The sequence below is a fragment of the Ictidomys tridecemlineatus genome, chromosome 6 (genome assembly GCF_052094955.1).
Source record: "Ictidomys tridecemlineatus isolate mIctTri1 chromosome 6, mIctTri1.hap1, whole genome shotgun sequence".
NCBI classification, from domain to species: Eukaryota; Metazoa; Chordata; class Mammalia; order Rodentia; family Sciuridae; genus Ictidomys; species Ictidomys tridecemlineatus.
The window spans coordinates 61,583,132-61,596,649 of record NC_135482.1 but is presented as its reverse complement, the minus strand read 5'-3'; the positions used below and the strand labels follow the sequence as shown (position 1 = coordinate 61,596,649).

Sequence of the window (13,518 nt, the reverse complement as noted above, 5' to 3'; positions counted from 1 at the left end):
TCAGAGAAAAAAGAAGCCAAGAGGCTTATAAGGGATATTGAGAGTCTCAGCAGAAAAATCACCATCATTAAGCCGCTGGCATACTTATGAGTATCACTCTGATACCTTGCTCTGTGGCTAAGGAATCAGGATTTGTCATTGTAACCACATCTGCAACCTATGCTGGTGCCAATCTTTATGACAGATTTTTCAGGAAAATCAAGGGATATTACCCAGTATCAAAAGAAGATCTGACCCTTAGGAGAAAGTAGAAAGTGTTCCTTTTGCCACAGGATTATTCTCTTCAAAATAACATAAGTGGCTCTTCCAGAGGCCACATCTTCGATAAGCAGAGCTGCAAATCTGACAGCCAATCAGCTGAATGCTGAATAAAGCACTCAGCCTTCTACAATGACTCAAAAGACACACCAAAGCTACAGATTTATTCTACTACTTTCCCTGCAGAGCCACTCAAGTTTTTCAAAGGCGAAAAGAAAGAACTCTTTCCTTCCAACCCAGGGAATTGTAAATTCCATCTGGCATCTACAGACAAAGCTATGTTTGCTCAAAATCTGGCATCACTGATGGGAACATCAAGATTTAAAAGCTGGAATGATGGCTGGCAATTTTAGCCTTTAGAGCAGAAGTTGGTTCAGCACTTCAATCTGCTGGCAGAATCAGCAGCCACACATAGCACATGGTATGCCAGACTACGAATAAGCTAATTTGAGATAAACCTCAAAGCTTCCATTTTTTCTCTGTGATGTTTTCCTTTTTAAAATCTGATCCTTAGCCAGGCATAGTAGCACATGCCTATAATCCCAGTGACTTGGGAGGCTAAGAAAGGAGGACTGCAAGTTCAAAGTCAGCCTCAGCAACTTAGCAAGGCCTAGTTAACTTAGCGAAATAAAAATAAAAAGGGTTGGGGATGTGGCTCAGAGGTTAAGCATCCCTGCATTTAGTTCCTGGTACAAAAAAATAAAATAAAATAAATAAAATCCTCAACATAATTTTGTGAAAGAAAATTTAAAAGGCAATATCTCTCTATAATTAATTATTAATAGCATGTCTTCCTCACAATTTAAACATCATCTCAACATCTCTTCAAAACAGTATTTTGAAAATGAAAAGCTTTTTACACATCCTAACTCAATAGTAACAGGCATGTGTTGCAATTTAAAGGATAGTCTCTTTGAAGTTATAAAGATTCATCCCTCAACAGAGAAAAGAAACCTAGATTTGAGAGATGACACTCAATTTCTGTCTAAAATATTTGGGTTATCTTATGGGAAACAAAGAAATAAAAAGAAACCAGTAAAATTTAGTGGTAATGAGTTCTACTTTAATTTTTAAAAATATACATTGTTGTATTGAGAAATTACCCTTTTCAAAGGGTTTATCATTTGGCTATGAAGATTCAAAAAGGGTCGAAACTAAGATCTGACTAAATTCTATCGTTAGGAGCTTTTTCTTAAAGTATTAAAGCCCAACTTTATAGAAGCATTGTGTATTATTTAAGTCACTGGCATACAGTTAAAAACCTTGTTTGCCCAATTATAATCCTTCAAGCACAATGTTGAAGTTCTCTTTCTTCTCTTCAGAAAGATCTTCCAGAGAGCATCTCTTGCACCTTGTTCATAATGCACAATTTATTGGCATTTCTTTTCCTTTCTAAATGGCCGGGAGGGAAGAAGAGCTCCAAAGCCACAGTGTGTGGTTAGTAATGGCGCTTTTACTTGTCATTGTACAAAGCCTGTTAAATATTTACAACACAGACAGCAATATCTAGTCCTAAACACCCAGTTGTGAGTTTGAGTTGTTTTAGAAATAAATCTATGACAAGTTTTCCCCAGCAAAACGCCAGAAGACTTTACTAACAGCTTCAAGAGACCCAGAGGGTCCAGAGGAGCAGTTATAGGCCATCTGGTGATTACTTATTATTATTTATACAGCACTGTGGATGTACAAACAGATGTGTTATGAATCCACATACAGAGAAGCCCTAACAAGGACTTCAGAATGCAAGTGCTGAGCAAGTCAATCTGCATTAAAGAAATACAGTAACCAGAAGAGGGAGTATACTTGCTGTTTAATCTGCTGCATTAGCTGGAAGATTATTTGACAAAAGAATGAAAAATTCTATATAATGACAATATCTTGTAAGTCAAAACCTGGCTATATATGGTTTTGCAAGGGTGGCAAAGAGGGATAAAGGAAGGACAGGCTCTCAGATCAGGAAGGCACTTTGTAACCTCAGCAGTATGGAAAAGAAGGGACTGGGAAAGAAACCCACTCCTGACTTGGGAAGAACTGAAATAAAAAGATTCAGAACTTTATTTTTTCCTACCAAAAATACTCTAAGAACAGTTTCTGGGCTCCCATTTTGAATATTAAGCTGTATCCAAGGAAATCAAGAATTTTTCTGGGTATAGCTCCAATTAGGTTTACATAGGTATTCTTTTTCAATGGAGGAGATAGACAGGAGCAAGGATGCTTTTAATATGCTATGCTTTTAGTAACAGCATAATAAACCTAACATAAAAAATTAAACAACCAAAAGGAAAGATGTGTGGGGGGGGGTCTCATGAAAACCACAGGGAATATCATTCCCCTAGGTACATGTATGACTGCACATATGGTGCACAATCAGAAAAATGAAAAGTTGTGTTGCAACTATGTACAATGAATCAAAATGCATTCTGCTGTCATATGTACCTCATTAGAATAAATAAGTTAATTAATTTAAAAATCAAAGGGAGATCAGTAGAGGAAAGAAACTAAAGAATAGAAGGGGAGGAGAAAGGGGGTAGTCCTGGGAAGTGATATTGACCAAATTATATTGTTATTTCATGTTCATGCACAAATATATAACAACAAATCCTATCATTATGTGCAACTATAATATACCAATAAAAAAAAAGTGAAAAGAGAGGGGAAAAAGAATAAAAGAAAAAAAATAAACAACCAACTAAATGTTTCTAAGGACAAGTGTCAAGAGTGCCAGATCTGGGTGGGGGTTGTGGCTCCATGGTAGAGCACTTGCCTAGCATGTGCGAGGCTCTAGGTTCAATTCTCACACCATATATAAATAAAATAAAGGTTCATCATCAACTAAAAAATTTTAAAAAAAAGAAGAGTGCCATATCTGACATAAAGCAATGTAAGTTTTTCCTTGTTCTTAACACCTCCATTTTTAAAACCCCAGTCCCAGTCTTGCCTATACAATGAGTAACAGTAGTCTATTTTCATTACAGGGTTACATAAAACTGCAGTGCACTCAGAGTGAGCTGAAAGTAATTGCAAAATCAACATATTACAAAAAATAAGGTTAGCATTTGGCCTAATTGTGTATAATGCAGTGTATTTTCAGCTGCGTGACAGCATGCAGGCACTCTTACCAGATGGGAACTGGATGAATTATTGAATGAAATATGAATTATTAAATAAAAATTTAAATTTTTTTAAACTCTTGGCAAAGAGTGAGGAAGAAAGCTTATCTATTTGCCTGAAATTACCTTCACCTGTCATAGCATGTAAATACAGCATATACCACCACAAATGGCATTTATCTACCAGAGCTATTTCTTCCCGTTATTTTCCAATTCAAGATGCTTCCCTAACATAAAGAATTAGTAATCAGCACCAACTCATTATTCCTTGCTTTTATTTTGTATTCATGCCAAGTAATAGGAAAAACGTGTCAAAGGGATACAATGTAAGATCCAGATTCCCACAGTACCAGTATGGTCCTTTTAATGGAACACTGGGATAACAGGAGTAACCTCTATAGATTTGTGTTATACAGGCAATAAAACATATACCTTTGCAGCATGCCAGCATTTAACCAATCTTAGGAGCTATTTGTTGCCTCATATATTACAGAGAAATAGAGATTTAAGGGATAATGTTCATGGAGGTAGAGGATATGAAGCAATAAACAGCTTTGGAGGCTGGTTAAACGCCAAGTGAAGCCAGGACTACAGTACCATAAACATTATTTCTACTATGACAAGATAAGGAGGTGCAAGAAGCTGCCCTCAACCTCACCACAACTAGGGCTCCATTGCTATTCTTGGCCTTTGAAGAGAAAAAGAGGCCCTGGAGGTCTATGAGTTAGTTGTATTTTTCATGTCTCAGAAAAATATGAAGAAAATCTCAACCTCTATCTAGAAGTCCTCTGGGATAAAGTAGGTATCTTCAGACTCTCAGGATCATACTGTACAGATGACTTTCCCTTAAAAGGACAGAGATGATACAGAGTGGTTATGACAGAAACTTTTCTCAGTGGCTGATAATGGGATTTTACTATCTGTTCCTGGAGTGGTATTTCCTCAGAGGAAATGTGCTCCTGTTCTAAAGTAATAAGCTGATATGACCAGCTTTTGCTCAAAGACTTGATGATGGTATCCAGAGGGGCCATTTAAATCTACATAATTTGTACTATAAACCACTGTTATATGCCTATGAGGGAGGTACAGGATTATGGAATGTGTAGACTCCTAGGAATAAAAACTGGGTAAAAATAAAACAAAAAAGAGGTATATTATTTAACTATGTACACATGAAATAATATCTGAAATTCAAGATTACCAACATAGTATTTATACCTGCTTCCACATATAATAATTTTATATTCCATCTTTAAGTGAAAGTGTCCCCCAAAAGTGTTAAAAATTACAAATTAAGCCAGGTATGGTATTTCACACCTGTAAACTCAGCTACTTAAGAAGGTGAATCAGGATTACTTGAACCCACAAGTTTGAGGCCAGCTTTGGCAATATAGTGAGACCCCATCACAAAAAAAAAGAAAAGAAAAAACCCGACAAAGCCATTTTATGTTTATAAAGAGATGCTATCTAATAAACATTTCAAAAACCCATATAACTTGATTCAACAGAATGTCTGGGGGCACTATTAACACTAACTGGTCCTCTCTCAGGAAGCAGCTCTATTAATGACTCCTTCTACCATATTCCACAAAGAGGTTTTAGCAGGAAAACTTTTTCCTACCGTTCCTCCTCATGAAAGTGACACTACTTCAAGAGAAACAAAGTATCTCAACAGGAGAACAGAAATAATAGGGCTAAAAAACTCTTTATCACCTGTTTTTTTCAGATAAGAATGCAGACAGTACAACCTTTAGCTGCCATCTTTTTTTTTTTTTTTAAGTACATGCAGCATATTTAGAACTCAGCTGTGTCACATCAGACGTACTGTTGGAAAGTGGATCATGAACAGAATCCAAAAATAACAGCCATTAAAGACCTAGCAACCAAAACATGTTTATGTATCCATTGAAAGCCTGGTGGTTTTGATTATATAGTGGAGAGCATAATCCACCAGTCTATTTTAGGTGAATTTTCCTTTCACCTTCCCTTAATATTAAAGTGTAGGATGACATTAATTTAGGCAAATACAGGGTAAACTCTGAGCAGGGAACAGTTATAGAAATAATTCAAGATTCCTATAGTTGTTGTTTTAAATTTTTATTTTGAGACAGGGTCTCACTAAGTTGCTGAGAGTCTTAATAAGATGTTGAGGCTGAGCAAACACTTGTGATCATCCTGCCTTAAGTTGCTGAGATTGCAGGTATATGCCACTGTGCACAGCAAGATTCCTATAGTTTTATTTGCTTGCTTTTAACAATCAGCCTCTTGAATTATAAATTTGCTTTCACTCCTGTTTTCTCTACCTGGTAAAAGCCATTGCTTTTTTAAAATATTTAATTTTTAGTTTTAAGTGGACACAATATCTTTATTTTATTTTTATTTGGTGCTGAGGATCGAACTCAGTGCCTCACATGTGTTAGACGAAATTCTACCACTGAACCACAATCCTAGCCCAAACCACTGCTTTTTGAGACTTCTCTCATAGTAGGTTCTAAACTATGCCTTCTAAAATGTATCTTGGTTCTTATTTTCTTTCTTTCTTTTTTTGTATTGGGGGATTGAATTCAGAGGCACTGTACCACAGAGCTACATCCCCAGCCTTTTCATTTTGTGAGACAGGGTCTCACTAAGTTGCCTAGAGTCTTGCTAAGTTGCTTAGACTGGCCTTGAAATCGCCATCCTCCTGCCTCAGCCTTCCCAGACAGTGGGATTACAGGTGTACACCACTATGTCTGGCTATCATGGTCCTTATTACCCTCCTGGAGCTTATATAGTTTTTTTAGTATTCTATATATTCTGGAATAAATAATTTGAGCCAATGACAAGTGGATTACAAATAACTTTAAGACCTCCAGGTGGCTCAAGAATGCAATTATTCTCAAGGGATATAAGGAATTTGAATGACAGGCCAAGGGTAGCTAACAACTAAATTTATCTTCTCTGCCAGATTTTCTCTAATGTATAACATTCATGTAACATAAAGCAATCACAGTACATCTTGTAGAAATTCCACTCTAAAGCTATCTGTTACTAAATATTGGGGGGAAAACTTGGAAGGAGACTAAATATAACTTCAGAACTATAATCTCACCAGAAAATAGTTTGATATGCAAAGAAAATAAAGGAATGAATCATGCTGGCTTCAAAGTCTTAAGTTGTTGCTTTCTATCCTTTTCCTTTATCGCCCCCCCCCTTTTTTTTTGTACTGGGGATTGAATCCAGGGGTGATTTATCATTGAGCTACATACCCAGCTCTTTTTTATTTTGAGACAGGGTCTCACTTAGTTGCCAAGGCTGGCCTCAAACTTGTAATCCTCCTATCTCAGCCTCCCAAGTCACTAGGATTACAAGTATTCACCACTACACTCAGCTATCCTTTTACTATGGATCAAGTAACTAGAATTCTCAAGAAGGTAGCAATTCCCCCAAGTGTCACACCCACCTTTTCCTTGGGGTTGGAGGAAGCTTTGAGAATGTAAGTCAGTGGTTATAATGAATCCTAATAACCAAAATACCACTACACAATTCAGAAGTGAGAAAGAAAAACAGGGGAAGGAAAGGATTATGATGAAATGAAACCTAACAACTCAGGGAAGAATCAAAGCAAAAATCCTTACTGTTTTCCTCCATCTAGGAAAAATTTTTTTAAAAATTTTTAAAGAGAAAATGAAAACAAGGAAACAAACACCAATATTAGTGAATACTACTCTTTTTTAACAAGACAGCCTGAAGAGATGTTATTTACACTGTTTTGCTCAAAAAGCTTAAGAGATGTTTTTCTCATGTATTTCCTTATTTTTATCATCCATTCTTATTTCTTTGAGAAATCCTTGTTTGGATGGTTTTATGTATACTGTATGTATAATAAGTATACTTAATGTAAGACATAGAAATTGAGTAGTTTAAGCAATAAATAAAGAAAATAATGGTAAATATCAGAAAAATAAATGCTTTCACCAAAAAAGCAGATTTTTCCAGTAGAGAAGTAAAAAGGGTACAAAGTTATCAGTTGTCAAGAGTCATAGTAAATAGTATTATTAAATTCACACACAGAAAGTTGGAGGGATCATTTTTAGGTATGTTCTTTAATAAAGCTGTTTGAGAAGTGAAAACAAATTTACCCTATATTTCTAACTGTCTTCTATTGTTAAAAAAATTAAATATAGACCACATGGGGAAACAAGCAGTCAGTAATAAAGTAGAATGTTTTGACAAGAAAAAGAAAATGCATCTTAGGATGCTGAATATTGCAGAATACAATAGCTTTGTTAGTGTCTTATCTGAAATTTTCAGCATTTACTGAAATTTGGACTCTTCCCTCTGTCCATTTCTTGTTACCATCCTCATCTCTTCTACTACTCAAATTCCAGTTATTAGTAGTCTGGGGTTTTTTTGTTTTGTTTTGTTTTGTTTTGGTACCAGGGATTGAACTCAGGGGAACTCGACCACTGACCCACATCCCCAGCCCTATTTTCTATTTTATTTAAAGACAGGGTCTCACTGAGTTGCTTAGCACCTCACTGTTGCTGAGACTGGTTTTGAACTAGCAATCCTCCTGCCTCAGCCTCCCAAGCTGCTAGGATCACAGGCATGCACCACTGTGCCCAGCCAATTCTTACTAATCTCTAGAACTAAACTCTTCTTTTTGTCTAAATATTTATAATGTTTACTAGAACTAGTCTGCAATCTTACATACTACCAGTAAGTGTCACTGGACAGGCCTATGACTTACTTCTAAATGAACAGAAAGTCACCCTTCAGGGTCTGTAAAATGAATTAATAAAGACAGATAAAAACTTTTTTTTGTATTCTTTTTCTTTTTTTTGTGGAACATGGTATTGGCACAGAGTATTAAGAATTAAGAAGTTTGAAAAAGGCAATTACATCAAAATTGCTTTATTAAAAAGGCATATGATGAGAAATGTCTGACTTATACATATATACACAAAAATTACATGTCAGCTCACAGAACAATGCATTTCATAGTATCAGACAAGGGAAATGTTTATATACTGCTATAATATCTCAGGTTCTATATTAGATTTGTCTTTCCTAGATAAATCTCTTCCTTACCTATTAAACATGATTTTCTGGATCAACAGAAGAAACACTTTTTCTTATTAAAAAAAAAAAAAAGAATCTGAAATTGGGGTTCACATGAAGGGTACCTTGTCAGCTATCTCTCCAAATATGTTAAGTAGACTTTTATATCCATGAAGATATTTCTAAACTTGCTTTGTATTTAGATGGATAGCTTTACAAAAGAGGAGAGAGCAACATGTATTCTTCAACACTGTGTTGGAAAACAAACACCAGTAGAATAACAATATGGAAGAGAGCAAGGCAGATTTCATTACGGTAGAGTGCCTACACTTCCTCATAACTTGGATTTACACACTGCAAATCCTCTGATCTGATTACCTCCAGTGATCACGTAAAATACCGGCTTTAAACTCTTTGCCTTAGTGATAAAACAGCCACTTTGATTCACAACAAGACATTCACAATAAAGTATATTGTAAACGTACCTGTCCACAGCCCGGGGCATTGCACACAAACGGTCTGTCGTCTCCCATATTTCATATAGCTGAGCGGAGCTGAGGAGGGGGAGGTAGGGGAAAAGTTATGTTAAATACGCTGGAGCAAAAAAAATGTGCTTCAAAAATATCAAGCCTAGAAACAGGTGTTCCAAGAATGCTAGCTATCAAAGCTGTAAACACAGGCTACTTTAAGGAGACCCATTAGACAGGTGGCATGTGATCTACTGTGCCTCAATTTAAATTTTTAATTAGAAAAATTTAGACTTAAATAGTCAAGGAATTTCAAACCTTTGCTAGATTTTCCCTTTCTGCTACAGTACATAACACACTTCTCTAGTCTGCTGAATTACAACAGTGCAGTTCCCTATGTCAATAAATCCACTGAATGTTCGATGTGGAAGCCATATTTTTGAACTAGAGAAGACCAAAATTTGTCATTTAATTAATTAAGGGATTATAGGAGGGGTGCTCCGTTTTACAGGGCCATAATCTGGCTCCCTGGTGTATAAACTACGAGACTGTTGGCAAGAGTCGTTTATCCCAGATTATTGCCAAAGAAAACAAAGCACCCATCCTATTGGGCTACATGGGAAATGATTTTCATTAATAAAAAAATAAAAATAAAAGCCTTCTTTCCCCACTGGGAACCTCCTCCTCCCCCCCACCAATCGACTGTGGCAAATGGAGAAATATCGGTACCCTTCCCCCCCTCTGATTCTATTTATGGTGAGGTTTTTAAAAGCAGCAATAAAACAAATGTCGACTCTTTGGGGGTTTACTGGGTGAATATGTTCCGGCTGTTTGTGCGGCTCTCGCCCAGAGTTCTTAGGCTGCTCTGTTGCAGCCAACAGATGTGTACTGCTGCAGGGGATAAAAGAAATGACACTAAAAAGCATCACCATCCATCTCCTCTATTTCTCTGAAGAATTTAACAGAATTTATAATTATTTATGTGTGTGTGTGTGTATATATATATATTTTAATACTGAAGCTAAATTCTCAAAATATTGATTAACATCCTTTGTCAATGAACAATAATTCCAATCTCATTGGGTTGGGAAAATTTCTCATATTCCAACTAGGAATAAAAATAGAGGTATAGATGAATAAATATTAGAAATGCAAATCACAGTAAAAATATTCCCAAAAGATAAACAGTATTTTGGAAAAGTGGAAGAGAAAACGGGGAAAGGGATGAAAATACCCTTATAGATTAAACTCTTAAAGGACATTTCCAAACATCTCTCCATAAGAGAGAAACGTATACAAACAAATGAACAGAAAAGATAATAGAAGCTGAAATAATTGAATCACATTCAATTATTTGAATATGATTGGAAATAATTTCAGAACTGTAACCAAATTTCAAATTTTATCTTAAGAGATAAACAAAAATGTCAATCTCAGTCAGGCCTATATTAAATTAAAATGTTAACATGCTAAAATCAATCTGGTAACCAGAAAACCATGCTTAAAACATAGAGTGGGTAGGTAACATCTCTCCTATTCTCTTAGGGCTCACTCTGGGGTTAGAAACGAGTATTTCTGGTTGTCTAATCAGCAATTCCACAACTAATCAGCGCTTAAAATTGTGGGGTGCTCAATAAAATAGAAGGGGCTTCTTGGTCATCTTTCAATGTGATAGGAATATGGTCTAACCATGAAGGAAACTGATGCTGCAGCATTGCTGTAATGGAAGAGACCCTGTATGTACATACATGTACACAGATTTATATCACATTTAGCCAGGATAAATTGCTTCAATAAATTCTGTTCCTAGGAGAGGCCAGCTCAAGCTGATGATTGGGTACTGGGAAATGAGAGCTTCATTCTTCTCCACATAGCCCCAGGACAAGGGAGTTTTTTGGGGAGTTGTTTATTTAAAATATATGATGATTTTTTAGTACTTTTTGGAAACACAACATTGTACAAAAAAAAAAAGGTAAACAAAAGCAGATAAATATAAAGACCAAGAACTTTATGTCTGAAAATTCAGATAATTTCTAAAAAGCAATTCATCTCTGGAAAAAGTCCTAAATGCTATGCTACAGATAATTTCACTTTCTAGTCCTAGAACCTGTTTTCCTAATATAATCACAAAATGAAATTTTATTTCAAAAAGAGCCTCCAACGTATTTTCCAACCAGGAAGTAAACTACAAGGGCTAGAGTAGACACAAGAACCACGCAAAATGCTTTATTTTTTATCTTGGTTCTGATATTTGGACCTAAATGTTCTCATTTTTCTATTTACTTAGAGGAAGAAATGGGTTCTGGCTGAGAAGGGGACAGCACTGGCATACAAAGTGATTAAATAAATTTTGGAATGATTTCCATAGAACCACAAAATTCAAACTTAACTTGGCTTTTCACAATCACACCACAATATATGGATTCTGGATTTTACTTAATAGCATCATTATTAGGAAATAGAGATGAGAAAATTGAGTCCTTCCATCCCCAGCCAAAAAGAAGGAAAAAAGAAAGAAACAAACAAATATGTCTTTTGAAAAGAAAAAAAAGGGCAGGGGGAGAGAAAAAAACACTTTGGGGGGAAAAAAGCATTAAAATCTAACAGAAGTTAGCATTTTCACTGGTCTTAAATATTCAACTGACATTCACTAACTAGGATTTCCTGCTTCCTTCCCAATTTGCTGGCCTTTGTTTTACGGTTTTCACCAAAGGGAGATAACAATGGGAGGAAGAAGGCTTTTTTTCTTAAATACCCACAGTTATTCTTAAATCATTCCCTTAATTTTTTGCCCTATGTAATTTCCATATTTCTTGTTTCAAGGAAAGTTTAAATACTTAACAATCAGAATGATCTGTCCATCCATTAAAAAATAAATAAATCCAACAAACATTTCTATTTTTAAAATTTCTCCTGCATCAATTTGTTAATATAAAGAATCTTGTTGGTTTATTTCTATCTGATACTGAAAACAAATTTTTAATTGTTAGGTCAAACTGATGCTCTTTCAAAAACAAAAAGCTACGCATTTCTGTAGGATAAACAGGAGACAAAAAATGAAATCTTCAATAATGACGCTAACACTACTGCTTGACAAAGTAGATTATGTATCTGGGTATAGCACTCACAGTGTGTTGTCATCTCAATCTATTTCTTTAGGATGAAACACAAGCATTTTATAGAACTAAACAATAAATAACAGGACAGGGATACACATACATTAAGAGGTACTGCCAAGGGTAAGTGAAATGCCTTCAGCAAGGATGGAAGAACTGGAAAACAAAGATGCACTGAAAGGCCGTCCAAGAGATCAAGGTGTATAGAGGAAAGGCTCAGGTACTCAGTGAAGCCACAAGGCAAAAATGATAAAATTTAGGATTTATTAAAAAGAGAAAGTTATAGGATTGCTGTGAAAAAAAGTTTTAAAAAACCCAAAATGTTTAGAGGATAACTTTTTAATAACTGAGATAATTTCCAAAAGCCTATGTCTAATAGTTTTGTCAGAGGTAGAAGTAGATCCTAATTTGTCAACATACAAATGAAAAAACAGATTCTCTTTCTTTGTATATATAGATCTATCTATCTCTTTTAGTTTTTGCTTTTAATAGAATTGAGGATAGAGTCTGTAACTAAGGGTTACAAAGTTAATTCTCTGAATCTGGTTACGATGTGATAATTTCTTTAGTAACAAATTGGTGTTAATAAGATGGCCCAATTCTTAAATATGGAATCCAAGCCCCATACAAATACAACCAAGGGCCTGTTCTAATGACAAAAGTAAACATCACTAGGTATAACGACAGGGCATATATACCATAAATATCATAGATTCATAGAAATCTAAAAGGGGATTAGATTATCCTTTCTTCCTTCATTCAAAAAACACTACTATGGAACTATTAAGTGCCAAGTAAAATGAACCTAAAAAAAAAAACCAGGAAGCTAAGGCAGGAGAATCACAAGTTTGAGGCCAGCCTTAGCAAGTCAGCAAGACCCTGTCTCAAAATAAAAAATAAAAAGGGCTGGTAATGGAGCTCAGTGGTAGAGCATCCCTGGATTCAATTCCCACCATCATCTTACATGTGAGTGTGGCGCACACACGCACACACGCGCACACACACACACACACACACACACAGACATAGAAAAGTTAACGCTTAATTAAACCTTTAACAAAACCTCAGCCAGAACTGTCAAGATACACATTCCAGGGGCTGAAGTTGTGGCTCAGTGGTAGAGCACTTGCCTAGCACATGTGAGGCACTGGATTCAATCCTTAGCACCACATAAAAATAAATAAATAAAATAAAAGTATTAAAAAAAGATATATGTTCTGGCACAACAGCATGTCAATCACAAATATAGCAGAAGAGGCAACTTTTAGGAATACATATTTGGGCAATTTTTCTGAAAAGCAGTTTGACAATATTTGTAAACTGTCTTACCCAAATATTTGATACCTTTGAACAAATCATTCTTCTCTTGGGATTCTATTCTAAGAATAAAACCAGAAACACAGACCCTTTTACGAATTAAAATGTTCATTATAATCCAAAACGATAGGAATTAAATTTTTAAGAGAAATTGATAAATATAAATTAAGGTATTGCCTCACAAGATACTATTTAAAATGTTAAGAA

At 35.4% G+C, this 13,518-nt stretch overlaps 1 protein-coding gene across 7 annotated transcripts in view; it reads right to left on the bottom strand.

Moving 5' to 3' along the window:
- LOC101960773 (cyclic AMP-dependent transcription factor ATF-7) overlaps window positions 1–13,518 on the bottom strand; it is a 103,629-nt gene that overhangs the window by 70,693 nt on the left and 19,418 nt on the right. For all 7 annotated transcript variants that reach the window (XR_005731819.2, XR_013422903.1, XM_021726212.3 and 4 more), the window contains exon 2: window positions 8,897–8,965. Coding sequence is in view for 5 of the 7 variants with exons in the window: in XM_021726210.3 (XP_021581885.1) it covers window positions 8,897–8,951 (55 nt within the window). In the remaining 2 variants the exon portion in view is untranslated. The remainder of the gene's footprint in view (window positions 1–8,896; window positions 8,966–13,518) is intronic.